This window comes from Lepisma saccharinum, chromosome 26 (genome assembly GCF_977018435.1).
Source record: "Lepisma saccharinum chromosome 26, izLepSacc3.1, whole genome shotgun sequence".
Classification (NCBI taxonomy): Eukaryota; Metazoa; Arthropoda; class Insecta; order Zygentoma; family Lepismatidae; genus Lepisma; species Lepisma saccharinum.
In genome coordinates, this window is record NC_139254.1 from 31,643,025 (window position 1) to 31,660,793 (window position 17,769).

The following is a 17,769-nucleotide window of genomic DNA, read 5'->3' on the forward strand; positions in this document are numbered from 1 at the left end:
TAAATATTCTGAGATTTTTTTTTCACGGCCCCGCAGTCGCTACACAAATTCTATTACGTGCTTTGTTTTCTTGCCAAGAAGTTCCTTTGTCCCCTTGTACACGATTCGAGTTTTGTTCTCGATTAAAATAGATAGCTTCTCATCCGATAACATGTTAGCGTATCGATCTGGTAAAAATAGACTGTATTGTGCGTTGAGCAACAGGCGTACCTTGGGACCATACTGGGTAGAAACGATTGAACCGGAAGTTATCGTGTAAGATTTGTCGACTTCCAATTCCCGAATATTTACATACTCAAATGACAAATTTAGCATTTGCTTTAATGCTTGGAGCTCACTTATTTTTTCAGTCGTCATATCAAAAAATTTCAGAGTGTTAGAGAGAAATTTAATTGTGTTTTTCACGATGTGTGTTATTTATATATACCGAAGATTATTTTTTTCACGATGTGTGTTATTTATATATCAAGTTTTTTGACACGTATATATATATTATTATTTTTTAACAGAGGAAGAAAGTCCGTGCTTCGGAAAACGCGATGATGTGCGTAATGATATCTTCCGTCTCCTGCATAGACTTGTACCAATCTACTGTGTACCATCTTCTTCCCTGCCTTGCCTCGTACAGTTCGTCCGACCTATCGTTCAATTTTTCCCCTGCAGCCGAAAGCAGAATGTTGAGATCACCGCACCTCAGGCCGCTGATCTCCCGAAGATGGTCCTTGAGAACCATTTCACAAGGGATGCGAAATTCTGGCGTTGTTCTTGCTATGATTAGAAGTTTATTAACATCTCCGTTTACTATCTTTTTGAATATTTTAGATAGTAGCTCGGGTGGCAAATCAGTTATACGAGACATGTTTATTTTTTACGGTATGTTATTTATATACCCCACCCCAATTTTTGTTTCGTGTTCATGGCGATGGTGGTACCCAGTGCGGCGACCCGTTCACCCAGCGATGCGTCTCTGCTCACGAACCTTTCGAAAGCTGCGTGCTCTAACTTTCTGTCTGCTTCGTGACGTGCGTCCAGATCCGTCTGCGTGGTGTTGTAGGCTATATCGTGATCTTTGCATGCCGCGTCCAACGGATTCACACCCTTGTCTCCTCTCTCCAATCTTTTCTCGAGTTTGGTACCCGGTCCGCAGTACTGGTAGCCAGGTAAATGCATCTCGAAAGGTAACTTGTTGATGATGTCGTTTACGAGCCCCTTTCCTTCGGCCACGTTCCAGAATTTCGGAGGCAGCGTGTTGATGATTTTGATGAGGTAACCTATGCCCTTGTCGTCGTTCACGATGAAGTTGGAAAGTTTCGTGCTGATCATGTCCACAATGCCAACCTTCTCGTTGTAGAAATTACGGTTGCCTGCATTCTCTTCGCCGGCTATCACCAACAATCGGTCCACGAGTTTCCTCACGTCGTCCACCCAAACGAATTCTTTGGGTAACGTGTTGTAGCGTTTGACGCCGCTGCCTGTTTTGACCTGGTTCCAAATCGGTTTGATGAGATTCCTGTACTTCTCGCCGCTGCTCGATTTCACCCTATTCTGCGAGGCGTCGTTGTTCTGGTACAAGGCATCCGTCATGATCAGAATTTCCTTGTAACTTTGGTAATCTTCGTCGGTGTAATCTTTCGGCTGCTTTTTGGCGACGAGTTCCCACAGTCCCACCGTACCCGGATACCTGTTCCAACTATCCTTGTCGCCTAAATTGACTTTAATGTCGTTGCCTTCGAAGGTCACCTTCGATTTCCCAATCTTCCACACCACACCGCCGCCTTCGCTGGTTTCCATGCTGGGATACAATCCGAACACTTCATCCTTGTCGAATTTCCCCGTACTCAGGTAGTCTCGTGCCAAAGGTCCCAACTCGATTTTATCCGAAGACGTGCTGCCTATGGCTCGAGGTCGTGTCGGTACTTCCTTCAGTTCGAACGGTGTCGAAGGAATGCTCGAAATGGGCGTGGGTACAGCATAACTTTTAGCTGCGAGCGGTACGAGTTCATTAATCAAATTTTTATTTTGTTCCATGACACTTTTAATTTCTTTACCTAGACCGCTGATAGCATCGATCACAGGTTGATCCTGACGTTTCTTCTCTTCGTAGAATCCGCGATTCTCGGATTTCCAACCTTTGAAGCGTTTCGCGAGGTAATCGCGAAGCTTGAGATTTTCGTCTTCAATTTTTCGTTTCCTCATGACGTTATTTATATACGTCGTTTCTCACAACGTTGCAACGTTTAGAAAATCGTTGATTTTGTTTCTGTATTTTCCGTCGTTGGGTTTTCTCGTCATGTCGATCGTCACAAATCCGAAATCGTCACCGTTCCAGCAAGAAGAGCAGCCTTCCGAAAATTGATTGTAGTTCATGTCTCCGCCTACGTAGTCATCGTAGGCGTGTTTGAGGTTGGTGTGATCTTGACGAAACAAACATATGAAATTAGCATTGTCGCGTACTAACTGTTTTGGAATTTTGGAAAACGTTTGAGCTAGGTAAAAGCAATCCATTCCTTTGTGACGACCTTGCGTGAAAAAGTTGCGAATTTCATTTTGATTTTCCAGGATGGCGTCGTCGAACACAACAACTGAATTTTCACGACAATCGTCAAGTGGTTTTATTTCCGAGGCGAACGTTGCAATGTCCAGACCATCGTACAGTTTCATCAGTTGCTGGTATTTGGATTGCTCCAAACTTTTCGAGAACACGTACAGGTGCCTGTTCTTCCAATCTAACCAATTCGGTGCGAGGAGAAAATTGTCCACAAGCAGTGTCGTTTTTCCACACCCCGAAGGTCCTACGATCAGACAGCGGATGCTGTCGGGAAGCAATTCGCCGTTCTTTTTTTTTCTCGTTTGACTTTCCGAATTAGGTAAACGTTTCACAACATTCCACGTACTCATAGAATCACTTCGTTTGAATCGATCCAACTTGTTTCCGGAAGTCCCAGCCATTTCACCAAAAGTTTGTTGCCTCTCTTGCGCAAAACTTTTTCAATAAGGTACGTGTCGGGGTATTTAGTTTTAGAGAGTTCCTCTTCATAGAAGCGCCCCAATAAAATTTCACCGCCACTGTCCTTTATTATATACGTGTGACGGTTCCCGGGTAGAACTCGAACCACGGTAAAAAGTTCGGTGCTCCAGTTTCGTGTAAAACCCCTGTCGAACGTTCGCTTCAATTTACTAACCCTCACCTGTTCTCCAATTTTGTATTTAGCCTTTTTTGTCGTGGGCATGTATTTTGGACAGTAAACGCTAGAAATTAAACGTTGCTCGTCAGACTTGGTAACGTCAGCTGGCTTCATGCCTATCGTTGCGTGCCGTGTGTGATTATAGTCGTTAACAAGTTCCGGAAGAATAGTGACCCACTTGTAGCTTCCCTGAAGCGTGAAGCGTGACCACATGCGCGATTTCAGAGTGCGATTGAATCTTTCCACGATGCTGGCCTTGACGTCACTGAAGGTCGAGTAATGTTGAACGTTGTGTTTCCGAATAAACTTTTGGAATACGGCATTGTAAAATTCCTTCCCTTTGTCCGTGTGCAGAAACCGAGGTCGTCTACCGCCACTTTCGCAAAAAATTGTCTTGAATGCATCCGTGACGCACGTCCCCGTTTTCGCCTTCAAAGGTAGAGCCCATGCGAATTTCGAAAATGTGTCTATGACGGTGAGGAGGTACTTGTTGCCCTTGTTCAATTTATGTACGTTTTTTAACTTACCGCTACTCATCTCCACGAGGTCACTTTCCCAGAGGTCGTCGATTCCCTTGGTTACCACAGCCAAACGTTTGTAGTTGCGGCGTGCAGGTTTATGCAATTCTTGGACGATAGCTTGCCTAGACATTTTTATTATTTTTAGAGATTACGTTTGAAGAGAAGCACAAGCGTGATGGGATTCAAAGAGGGTGGCACTTCGCTCGTGTTTTGAACGATCAGCTTATCGCCGGCACTCACGTCGAAAACGGTGAGATCTTCGTCTTCGTGTATTTCATATATGTTGCGCGTTTCGTTCCAACGTGCCAGAGGAATGTTTCCTGCTTTCTGGACACCACGATTCGATATCAAAGTCATGGTGGGAGCGCTAGCTTTTCTGCCGTGAGACCAGTACGAAAATTCGTTTATCTGAATTGTACCATCGAGGAGAAACTTGTAGTACGGATGATAAGGATGCAGCATGTACAGTTTGTTACCTTCAACGAACGTGGAGATTCTCTGTTGATTGGGTACGCTGTTGATTTCGATGGCTTGCAGAGAATGCAGTTTAGCGAATTTAGTATCGATGCTAACGAGGTTGCTGTGAAGCTGACCCAGTGTGTTTTGTACGGGCACCAAATGCTCGACTATGGTATCTGTTACGGTAGAAAATGACGGTTTGATTTTCACTTCCACATTCAACTGCTTGTAGCTTTCGTTGAGTTCTTGCAACTTGGCACCGAAAGAGGCCAGCGTTGATTCCTGCGTTGATTCCAGCACTCCAACTTGATCTCTGATGTTGACCACAATGTTCTGAAGGTTCTCGACTTGATTCAATTTCGAGGTCTTCTCGGTAAGATCGTTCACGATGTTTCGCATCTCTGTAAACTGCGTGTGAAGGTCGGCGACGCTCTGCGAAGTGGGTAGCGTCGACACCAGCGAAGCAAGTTCGTCTCGAATCTGTTCCACGTTCGCCGTTTCCGTTTCCAGTCGTTTCAGCATACGTGATATGTTCCTTTTCAAAGCGTGTAATTCTTTGGAGGTGGGGAGATTGGCCACTTTACTCTCGAGATCGCTCAACGAACTTTTGATGTCACTCGAATCGGATAGTGCCGTCACCGCAGTTTTCAATTTTTCCAAATCTTCACTTGAAGGCACGCTCGTTCGTAACGATTCCAAGTCACCCTGTATGTTGTCCAGTACGTGATGAAAATGAGTAAGATTGGATTCGACGTTCAAATTTTCCAAATATTCGATCTTCTGCTGAACTGTGCTTAACGTGTCCTGAATACTCGTCAACACACTTGCTTCAGCGTGAATATTTTTAATTTCTTCGTTGATCAATTCCAAGGACGCCTGAAGCGTAGCGATGGTGGTTTGAATGTGTTCGAAATCTTGATAAGCCTCCAGTTGAATTTTTATGTTCGCGACGCTTTTACCGATGACCTGCAGTTCGTCCGACGATGGTAGGTTCGTCATTGTATCTTCCAAAGTCTGCAACTTGGATTTAATTTCTTCCAACGTGCTGGTGAATTCTTCTTGTAATTTGGAAACGACGACATGCAGGCGTTCTACATCAATATCGTTCACCACGGTTTGAAGTTCAGAGAAATTCTTTTCTATTGCGGAAGTTCGTTCTTCGATTTCGAGTTTCAATTTTTCCAAATCTTCATTTTTCGATTGAAATTGTTGTAATTTGGCCAAATCATTTTGAAGCGAATCCACGTTCAACTGTATATTTTGAACGCTGTCGTAAGAAGGTACGTCGACATAATTTTTTATCAGCGTTTTCAGTTCGGAATCGATTTTCAGAATAGGGTCGAGACATTGCGTTTGGAGCGTAGCGATTTCCGACTCTAAACTTTTGTTTAAGGTTTCCTGCAAAGCGATCAAATCAGTCCTCAACTTCTTAACTCGAATGTCCAACATGAGAATCTCTTCCGCATGGTCCACACGCTTGGTGTTGCCGAAAATGTCGTTAGGCATTTTTGGTTAACGGTTATTTATAATAGGATAGACGATTCGTAATTCTACGAAGAGAGGAATAAGTTTGTCGTAATCTCCGAGGAGTTCCACGTACAGGTAATCTCCTGCAGACACATCGTACGTAATGTTAGAAAGTATCTTGTCGTGCTTTATTCGAAAAATGTTCTTGCCGGTAGAAATTTTGATTTCGCCTGTGTTCTCCGGATTCACGGTGATTTGAAGTTTCCCGTCGATCGGAATTTCATAGAAATGTAAATTGTTATTAAAAACATAAAACATCTTGCCCACATCGTTATTTATTTCCGTCCATATACTATTAAGATGTATAATTAGTAGACCATTGAGTTTAGATAACACGGAAGGTAAGAGGTTATTGGAATTCGGTGATGGAGTGTCCATATTGCGTTGTTTGCGAAAACCAAAAAGATTCATTGTCCTTGTTAGTTATTTAACACGCTGTATCTTTTCCTATTCTTCAAAAAGCAGACGGAGGAAGAGAATGAAAGTGGGAGCCCTCGGGCGATGAAAAGTTGCAACCTGTTATTATGTTATTATGTTGTTAAGCCCGCTCCAAACCGAGGCTCATTAAATTCAACTTTTATTTTTCATCGCCCGAGGGCTCCCACTTTCATTCTCTTCCTCCGTATGCTATTCTTCTTCAAAAACACAGCGGACTTCATGGCTATGAGGTTACGGTTAACACACGTCACATTTATCGCTTTTATTGTAGTGCCCCCACTCTCGCGTGTGGATTTTACAATCGAGAACACGTAACTTGTTGTCTGTTGCATCCAATGCTACTTTGGTTACGCGCGTCGTGTACAAATCATGCGATTTACTTGCAATGCGATGATCGGTGCTGAGTTGCCTTTTACCATGAAAAAGGCATTCTTTGTAGTCTTGCATGCTAAATTTGCTGGTACTTATTTTTCCCACCCCCTTCGCCTTCTTGATCTCTTTTTCTTCTGTAATCTTTACACAGTACATTTTGGCACGAAGCCCCGCAAATTCCCTGCTGTAATTACCAGCCGCTTCATCTTTGAACTTTCCAATCGTCATTTTGTTTTCTGTCGAATGCAAGTGATGGCCTGATGGTAAGTTGCTAAAATCAAACAGATGCTTCATCTTAGTCAGATCATGTTCGAGGCTTGGTGTGTTTTGGATTAGAAAAATGAAGCTATCCGTGTCAATGTAGCATATTTGGATGTTATCTCCATAAAAGGGTTGAAACTGATCGTAGTACGATTGGTACATGTGCAATTTTGATAGTTCGAGAACGGTGGCACCTATGGCAATCGGCTTGTTGAGCATCACCTGCTTCTTGTTCCTCTCGACGAATACTAGATTCTCGTCGAAAATGGTAAAGTTTTTGAAGTAGGGGGACGCGACGATCTTCTCAAATTTCTTTTCGTCCGTGACCAACGTTGCGTCGATGTAATTACGCACGTTCTCCATCGTCTTGCCGTAGATGGCGTTATTGAACAGTTTGTACAGATCCTTGTCTGCAGGCGATGTCGATTGCGCTCTGCGGCGCGTATTCTCGGTTATGTAGGGTTCCAGCCACTTGCTCTGTCGGAACTTCAATCCTCTATGAACTTTCTTCAACTGCAAGCCGTGACTTATGTAAAATTGGAGGAGTCGGTAGTGCAGAACGTAATTCCGCTTGTTCTCCATGCTTAGTATTAGTTTTGGCTCCGATCCTCCAGGTGGCTTCTCCTTGGTGGGGGCCAGGGCCAATCCGTGATGTTTCTCGTGAAGCGTTTCGGGATAATCGAGATCCACTTCCAAGAAACAACCCCATTCATTATCTTCGCTCCAGTTGAGAAAATCTTCGCAGGAGAGTTCCTCTTCGGTCATCCATCCGTAGTCGCTGATGGGAAGACACTGGGACATGGAGTGGCCGTACAGGTTGTTGACATCCCAGTAGACGATGTAGGTGTTGGGCTTCGATGCGTCGTAACCAGGCGTATGAGGATTGTTTGCCTGAGCATAGCGTCGGGGACATTGGACGATGCCACCGCGTATCGCACTCTCCATGAAAGCATACTGTTCCTTCTCTGCAATAAGTCCCAGTTCCACGTTGGTGTATTTCATCATCGATTCCCAAGTCAATCCCGGCGTGGTGAAGAAATACGCAGGATCCAACTTGTATATCGTGATGCATCTCTTACGAAATGATTCGAAAATATCCATCAGAAGTGTCACGTCCAATTTCAGATAAAGATCGTGATAATCGCGAAAAGTTTGGCAATTGAATGCCCTCCATACACTACGAGCGTGTTCGTAGTCCTCTTCGGAACAGACGTCCTCCGTGAGAGAAGAATAAAATACCTCCCGGGGTGGAAGTTCCGTCTCGTCAAATTTGTCGAAATTGTTGACGTACTCGTAGGGGTAGACGCCCTTGCGACGCAACAGATTCAAATTCTCATCTCTCCCCGAAAAACATTTTTGCTTGGTGGCCACAAGATCTTCGTCGCCAAGTTGAGATGCAAGGCTTGCGAGGCTGGAGGACAGGAAATTGTAAGAGTCCAGGATTCGCACTTCCACACTTTTTTCTTCTTCGAGAGGGATCCACACTCTCACTGTAATATACTTCTCGCTCGTTCTCGGAATGATGCTGATTCGAGAAGTTATGTTGTGGAGCTCTTTAACGAAGAGATGCGTGTCGTACTTCTCCGTGTAGTGCAGAAACACGGCAACAAAATGCGACTCCTTAATCTTGAGATTGCACGAATTACAGATGGTGCTTAGAAATAATCCATTCTGGTGGTTATGGTGGACGACCTTGTAATTTTCGGCGGTGAAAGTCTGGTTACACTCCTCGCATCTTGTCGCCGTGTCATGTCTCTGTTGTTGTTCTGTTGTGAGGGCAGGTGGAGAAACGTAAGAGCCTTTCAGGCTGGGTGCAAGTTCTCTTGCGCATTCCGCTATCTTCTCAACAAAATGTTTTGCCGCATCGGGTCCGCAATACAAGATGACATCATTCAATTTTTCTCCGTAGATGGAGAAACTGCAAGGCTCGTGGTGAAAAATTTGGGTCGTGCTTGAGGTAGAGGGATCAGGGTCGCAAGACGTCATGGGAACTTGGAAGCTTTCAAAGTCGGCATAAAGGACAGCGGGATGGTGGAGAAGAGCCTGGTGTTTCTGAAATTTCATCTTGGTTCCGGGTTCCGGCATGACATCTTCGGGTTCTGCATTCACGGAGCCAAAACACTTGTGCTGTTCTTTCATCTTCTTTCCCACACGAAAAATTCTCAAGCATCGATCGCAAATTTCGATCTTATCGTGATCCTTGCTGATCTGTCTTCCTACTAATCCTGAGAAATTCCGAATTAAACTGTAACGCCCATCTACAAGCAAGAGTCGAATTACATTATTCTGGGTTCTAGCAGGTCTTAAGACACGAATATTGCCGGAATCGTCAACCCCAAAAACAGAAATATCGATATCTTCTCCTTTTTCCTCTTTATAGTTTTTTAAAATTTGATTGATCTTATTCAGGGGCACAGGATAGGAAATTCCTCTCATCATATTCTCGTATCTTCCCTCGTATCCTCTGTAATTGGACAGACGTTCGGGGTTAACATTATTAGCTGGGTGTAATGCGGCGATGACAGACCATAGGAAACTCTTCTGATCATTACTTTGTATGTTCAACACTGCATTTTGTTTTTTTTGTTTTTTTGTTTTTTTTTTGAGTGCTGCGTAATGGTTTGAAATTGCAGACTCGAAGTTCTAACATGTGGTTGTGACCGCAAAGACTCCACCCACTTCCTCTACCTTCAAACTCTTCTTGTTTTTGTGTCAGGTGCTCAAATAGCCGTGTCACTATCTCGTCAAGATTCTCGTTATTGTCATCGTGTAAGCTTTCACACCCTACGTAAAAGCTAAAAGTGCTTGACTCGGACGAGACAACTTTCTCATACAACAGGGTCAAGACGAGATGAATTTTAATTGCAACATTGACGAGGCAATCACGTAATTTATCGACTACCAGAGATTTCACATTGTCAAGGAAGATGCTCGAGTCACATTTTTCGTCGCTTCCAGATTTATACGTCATGATGCGTGCACTTTTATTCAAAGCACCGCATTCATGCCCATCAGTGCGAGATTTTTTTGCCGGCGGGGCTACAACATCATGATCCGGTCGACGACATTTTTTCAAATGCCTAGCAATATTACGTTTAGAAATTGGTATTCCGCAGTTGCGACATGGCACTTTAACGCAAAGACCGGAGGGACCTGGTTGCGGTTCCATTTTTTCTCTCTGTTATTTATATATATATATATATAGAGAAATTTTTTGGGGGGTTGTAGTGGTGGTGATGGTAGTGGAAAGCGCACTGAAACAGAAGAAAAAAAGTTGAAAAATGCTAGATATTTTTTCCTTCCACATATATATTAGACGCGAACAGTATGTATGTATGTATGTATGTGTGTGTGCACTGTTGTAGGGGGTTAAAAATATACGACATGTAAGTGTGTGTCAATTTTTTATGACTCCTCTGAATATGTGTGTGTCAGACGCAAAACAAAAAATATTAATATATCATGAAAAAATAAAAACTTACCTTTCAACAGGGATAGAGAGAGAGACTTCAAAATAAAAACTTGTAGCTCACTAAAACTTCCACGATGATATATATGTATACTGCCGGATAAACAATTAAGAATACTGAACTGCCACGATTGACGTTCACCCTTCAAGAGAGATAGAGAAACTTCAAAATAAACTTGTAGCTCACTAAAACTTCCACGATGATATATATGTATACTACCAGATAAACAATTAAGAATACTGAACTGCCACGATTGACGTTCACTATGATAATGACGTACAAAAAAACTGGTAGGTTATATAGGAACTCCTCTCCTTTTTTTTCTCCTTCTCTCCTTCCTACTCCACGCGACTCTCTTTGGTGAAAACACAATAAGCGCTATAGTCAATGTCCTAGCAAATAAAAACCCTTGTTGACTGATTTACTCATGTTATATTTTTTTCAACAAAAGATTTTGTGATGCGCACAATATCCTGTGGGGGACAAATAACAATAAACGGGATGTTGATAGTTCCGCCCATGTATGTATTGTCGATCATTTCCCCTCGGCATCTATTCCACGCCCCGTCAGTTTGTGGTGTGTGAAACAAACGATTCCCAGTATAAAACTCAAAAGCGGAAGATGCTGCTGTGTTTGCTTCCGCCACATCCCCCTCTGATTCTATTGTTATCAGGGATGTGATGGATTCTTCATTCAGAACCGTGGGAAAGCTGAAAAAAAATAGAATCTCTTCGGGCGAAAAAGGATGCAAGGTGAATAGGTTCGGGGAGGGGTTGCTGTGGATAGTTTGGTCCGTGATGAAAATGTTACATTGGGCGACGAAACACAATTGCTCCACAGGAACAGGAAAAATTCTACCGAGTGTGGCTATCCACGCGAACATTAGAAATTGCCTGAATGCCTTGGGGGGTTTGGCATAGGATTATCGATTTTCGTTTTTAGAGAATAATTTATGTAAGATTCTAGCATCGAGAATAAACAATATTGATTAAATTTTTGACAACATTCACAGTACAAATCTAAACTCGTGATGATTTCGTCGCCACCATGCACCCCCGGCGAGGTTATATAGGGGCCAGGGATCCTAAAAAAAAAAAACAATTATTATTTTGTTTGCTTGCGTCACAATACGGAAAATAATAAGAGGCATACGTACGCGCGCACGTATGTGTGTGGCACATCGTTCCCTCCCCGAGAGAGAGGTTTACGTAGGTCGCAATATATAAACATTTGGTCCCGGACTTGGAAAATTACGATAAAATACACTCATCTTTCAAAAATAAGAGAATGAGAGAAGAGGTTTACGAAAATCACGATATATATAAACATTTGGCTCCGGACTTGGAAAATTACGATAAGGTGCACTCATTTTTTCAAAAATGAGAAGATGAGAAGATGAGAGGAGAGGTTTACGTAGGTCGCAATATATAAACATTTGGTCCCGGACTTGGAAAATTACGATAAAATACACTCATCTTTCAAAAATAAGAGAATAAGAAAATGAGAAGATGAGAGCGCGCGCGTGTGTATATGCCACATCCTTCCCCCCCGAGAGAAAAGTTTACGAAGATCACTATATATAAACATTTTGGTCCCCTTGATTCCAGCACTCCAACTTCATCTCTAATGTTGACGACAATGTTCTAAAGGTAGAGAGAATAAGAAAATGAGAGAATGAGAGGATGAGAAAATAAAAAAATGAGAAGAGAGGTTTACGAAGATCACGATCTACAAACATTTGGTCCTTAAAAGATGAGAAGATGAGAAGATGAGAAAATGAGAAAATAAGAAGATGAGAAGATGAGAAAATAAGAAGATGAGAAAATGGGAAAATGAGAAGATGAGAAAATGAGAAAAAAAGAAGATGAGAAGATGAGAAGAGGAGAGGAGGAGAAGAGGAGAGCTCCTCTTTCACTCATCACTGCCTTTTTGCCCCGTGAAACGTCGTCAGCGTAATAAATGAGGCGCGGAACGGGGAGAGAAAGTGAGTTTTTCAACTTTTTGTGGTCGTTTGGTCAAGAAATCAGAGTTGCAGTCAGAAGTACATATTACTACTACTGGGTGGTATTATTAAGCATAAAAGTGTCCAGAGTCTTGCAAGTAAAGAGAGACATATTGTAATAAATATAAATATATTTCAAGCAGAAAAATCCCGGTAAAAGTGTTAGTTGGACTGCAAGCGAAAATGCTGAAACGACTGGAATTTCGTTCAAAACTGTTTACAAAATTAATAGCGAAGCGATTAAAGGTCCTCTTGCAACACCAAACTAGCAGAAAAAACGTCAAGAGGTACGCAAAATCCAACGACTTCGAATATAACTTTAATACGAGGCGATGTGCGGCGAAACGTCCCAGGCACATTGTATATAATACATTGCCGGATTTTTCGGGAGAAGGTTCACTTGCCCCTCCCAAAATGATGACTAAGTATTATGAAAAGTATTGAGAGCGTTATATTAAAAGATAAAAAGAATGATCGAGCCATTTTTCCTAGATAGTTAAAAGAATGTCAGTCTCCTTTCTGTAATTATCCTTCATATGAGTAAAAATACAATAGAACTCCTTTTATTTCACACCTCTACTAATAATTGACTGATTGAGTTTTAAGTACAATTTTATGCGCAGATAGGTTAGTTGGGACTGGACCTACAGTTTTATGTGAGATACGAAGTACTATGAGCCTCCAGCAGGTATCGAACCCTGGATCACTTGATTATAATGCGACGACGGAAATTCTGCTAATGCTATCCCCTTATAATCGAAGGACCCTGGGTTCAGTTTCCTGGTGAAGGTACATTCTAGGATAAATTATACATTGAAGGTTCAGTTCCGATTAGTTCATCTGACCACAAATTAGACCTAGAACGAACCCTTGCAATTATACTGATGTGAATGATGTGACGTGCCCAATGGGCGTATATGCTGATCATAACTCCCCCTTGGGTAAGTATTCCTAAAAGAAGAGGGTCAACAGCAGGAGAAGATGGCATATAAGGACCAGCTACTAAAAAGTATACGTACTACCCCCTCCCCTTCGAAAACACTGGGAACAACACTGATATAAGGGCACTTTTTGATGTGTCGAATAAGTTGCAAATCTGCACATTATATTTCCAATATTACGTAATGCTTACAGCATATTCTGTGCACGTCCCAGAAAAAAATAATCTAGATCCGCCTATGACTGTCGAGCTGCTGCTGTGCAAAACGAATGGAGGGACAAAACAATAAAGACACAACAAGACTTTCTGTGCGGCCTTACGAGTGGTTAGCGACCACCTACAGGTCGGGGGGAGAGATTTTCTTTGGTACATGCCGGTAATGAACACGGTTTTGTCTCAAACGACACAAGTGTGCCGATAAATGTGAGGCCTCCCCGATGGCACAGTGGTAACGTCCTGGTTTGATACCCTTTGGAGGCATATAGTGGTTCGGATCCCAGTTTAAACTGTAGGTCCAGTCCCGATTAGCCTTTCTGTGCAAAAAGTGGACTTAAAGGGGAAAAACACGGCCAACGTACACGATGAAATGGACAGCAAGACGTATGACAAGTATATTCGGGAACAGTTATTTGCAGATCTCCCTCCATGGACCGTCATTACTCTGTACCACAGCCGCAAGAAAGAACAGCTTCCCATCAAATCATAACGAAAGGATTTACATTCTTGTATTGAACAGTACCCGCTTCCGTTAATCACTAACTTTTGTTACGGCGTGTACTACAGCAGAAGTTCGATGCACGCCGGAGCCTTCTTCCACTGCCCACCATGCGGCAACACTGTCCCCATAAGCCCCATACTGAACTCTTAAGTTGGGCTCACCAATATCTAACGTGAGTACATCTCTTAAACATCAATAGCCTAAGATTCAAATATGCATCGCACATACAAATTGTTGTTATTGCGATTGACGATGAGCCCCAACGATAATGGAATTTGGTTGATTTGTTGTTTCAAATCAACTTTATCGACAGTAAGACTTATGGGGACTGGACCTACAGTTTAAAGTGGGATTCGAACCACAATGTGCCTCCATCGGGTATCGAACCCGGAACCCCTTGATTATAAGGCGACAAATGCTACCACTGCACCATCGAGGAGGCACCTCGACGATAACTTAAAAAACACATAGAAATAACATGCACACGCTGCAAAAGAAATTCAGTGATAAAATTATGCTTGATTTTACTGAGAAATGATTTGATGACACGTCTAGTGTGTTCCATGGAAAATAATCGGGAATAGACAGCAACTTCCAATAACTGACCTGTGGGATTTATGAGATGTGCGACAACAGCAAAAAAATATTATCATTTCGAACAACCTTTTTAAAATTTACTATGTATCAGTTCTTTTAATTCTTGTGTGAAAATGCAAATTTAACAGAATATGAAGAATCTTTAGGTCTTTTGATCCCCTGAATTGATTACTCTGAGCTTTTTAAGGTATCTAACGAATATCCGTGTTTAACTATTTATTGATTCCTTCCCAATTCGGACTAATTGATTGACATTATTTGTGCCAATGGCGTGTAACGATGATATTTTTGGCTGGTATCAAAACTTCGTAAATAACAATACTAATGATCGAAACACATACACATACGTACATGTGTGTGGTGGGGGGAGAGGTTCTACATATCAGTTACGCTCGCTACCATAGACCCCAGACTCAACCTAGTAGCCCAGTAACCATTTCACCTTGTACACACCTCCATACCTATCCACATATTTCCGACATTTTTCATCACACCGACCCAGGAAATTGTCAAACCCTGGTGAAAGCGACTTTTTGTTTGTAGTCTGTTGTAATCTTCTTCCATTGTGTGACAACACTGCAGTACCACAAATTTTATTCCTCAGCGAAAATTCAGCAAGGTGGCGAATACTGAAATTTTTATCTTGTATGGTAAGTGCTTACTATTTCCTTCCATTTTTATTTATCTCCACTCCTGGTTTTATTCATTTTTTATACAAAAAAATATATATTCTATTTCTGTGAATTACATTAGAGCAATGCAGGAACATCACGATGAATCTAATAGTAGTTTCAGATTTGAACAGAAGAAAACATCCTTTTCCGCATGTAATAATTATAATTTTAAAACACACATTATTAAAATAACAACTATACTGCTTTTATTTCCAAATTGCATGTCAAGGTCACGGCATCGTCTCCCCATGCAGTCTCCTGTTCCCCTCCAAACACAAACACACGCCTTCTGTCTGTTCATTGGGTGCTGCACGTGGAATGCATAGGAGTGGGAGTGAGGAAGAGGAAGCGCAGAGCTGGGTGGATGTCTTTGAACCGCACATTCGACTCAAATATATATATTAATGTATTCTATTTAATAAAAACATGTTTTCTTACCTGTTCTTTGGATTGCTCCTCGATCACAAGCTTCATTTCCAAGGATTGTCTTGTTTCTAGAAAGGCTCTTCTTTGTTGTTTGTCGGCCAAATAATATGACGTCAGTCCCAAGAGATTCGCAGTAAGCAGTAGCAGACAATTTGCAGACATCTTCAGAAAAGGGGAGAGAAAAAACGGTATCACTATCATGGACACAGTTATAATGAAACATTGAGATCAAGAAAGTTAAACGATAGAAATAACTTTGCCATCTATCATGCAGTGAATTAAAGTGTTAACATGGTGACAATAGTTACAATGTGCGCGTAAATATTGTTGAAAATAAAAGAAACACATTGATAATTGTGTAGCATGTTTGTCTACGCAATCTTGGAATTGGATCAGTTGTCCATTTAATATTAGAAGATTACATAAAATGTTACTAAAACTCTGCTTTAGGTATTCAGTAGTAAATCTGGAAAGAGTGTCTCCTGTATCCGTCGTTGTGACCTATCAGACTTCGGAAACACTAGAGAGGCATATTTTGGTTGACAAATAAACCTAACAAATATCAAGTAAATATGATATATAGTAAATATTACAAAAAAAATACACAAAGCAGATAGAGGCTTGTTTCAGGTCAACGTTATGTTCATATAAGTTAATCGGGTTTGAACCTACATTTAAATCGAGATCAAAATGAATGTGCAATGTGTCTACATAAGAGATCTAAACCGGAAACTCTTGTTTACAAGATGGAATAATACATTTACACTTTCATAGTTGGGGAAGTCCCATAAAATGATAGACTTGGCAAAAATTATACCTGTAAAATAATACAGGGTTAGCCTAAAAGAAATATACAGTTTAAACGTTTTATAAATTGAAATTTGTGTGTTACATCATAATGCATTTAGTACTGTTGTATAGAGAAAGTCTTCAAGTTTACGACCTATGCTTTTCGTTTGTCTTCGTGACATCAGCATCATGTGAGCACCCTTGACGTAAGTGGAGCCGTATGGCCTCTAGCCAGGTGGAGAAGGCTTTGTGTGTGATTGAATTTGCAAAAACGAATTCTGTTACTATCGTGCAGCGTCGTTGTAGAACACGGTATGGCAAACAACCACCCACAAGGCAGGCAAATCACGATTGGAGCAATACATATGAGGAAACTGGTTGTCTGTGCAAGGGCAAAAAGTCCTGGGAGAGAACTGGACTATCGCATTGATATTTGTCGTGTTACAAAAGGGTCGCACATAGAACACATGTAACTTACCAATGTAAACTTCAGGACGTACTCTTCAAACCATGTAAATATTACTGCCCTATTATTAAAACTCTTCTTTCTGTAAAATGTTGAAAGTGTCTTTTTCTTTTAGGCTAACTCTGTACTTTCGTGTAATCCATATCAGGGGTGTAATGTACTTAAGGAACCGTAGGAACTAAAAGGCAGATTTAACTTACTTTCCCGTAGTTGACCACCAATGGAAAATCTTATGTCATGCCTCTCTACGCAATTTGTGGGACACTTAGCTATAGGTTACAATTCCATAGTTACAAAGCCAGAAAGGGGAGAGAAGGTGAGATATCCCTACTCGGTTGATCAGCCAGTGTCATTGACGGCGTCAAATTGATCATGAAAAGTGAAAGTCTCAACCCTCACCACTGCCAGGTTTAACCATAGGATATTAATAGCCATAAAAATATATTTATCTCAATACAAATTGAGAATGAGCAACATGAGACTGTATATTGGTATACGCATGATACCTCCCAGGGCACGGGAAAACATTAAGACTTGCAGTAAAATAACAAAACTCAGGACCTACGTTTTAACATATAGGTTCAGAATCTATTTATCTTGATTATGCAATTAAGAACAAAATTGTATATCATAATGAAACGCACTAAAAGTCACAGTAACAGCAGCACAAAAATTATCAAACGCACTCCCATTAACTTCTAGAAACAAGATTAATATCTATCAGGCGGGATGGTCTACTTCAACAGTCTGTTCATACGTCCGGGAAGGACATGTCACCACAAACAAGACAAACTAGTTAAACTAATGCTCTTTTATCCTAAATATTCATTTACTTAGGTGTTTTCTAAATATTTCTACTTCCTCTGTCTCACAACTAATATATTTCTGGTGCCGTCACTGGCCAGTTGCTCCATTCAGTACAC

The 17,769-nt window shown here is 41.5% G+C and overlaps 1 protein-coding gene across 1 annotated transcript in view; it reads right to left on the reverse strand.

Moving 5' to 3' along the window:
- Positions 1 to 17,769, reverse strand: part of Ac3 (Adenylate cyclase 3) — a 568,126-nt gene that overhangs the window by 393,955 nt on the left and 156,402 nt on the right. The window contains exon 2 of the mRNA XM_083112151.1: positions 15,604 to 15,753. Coding sequence (XP_082968277.1) covers positions 15,604 to 15,753 — 150 coding nt within the window. The remainder of the gene's footprint in view (positions 1 to 15,603; positions 15,754 to 17,769) is intronic.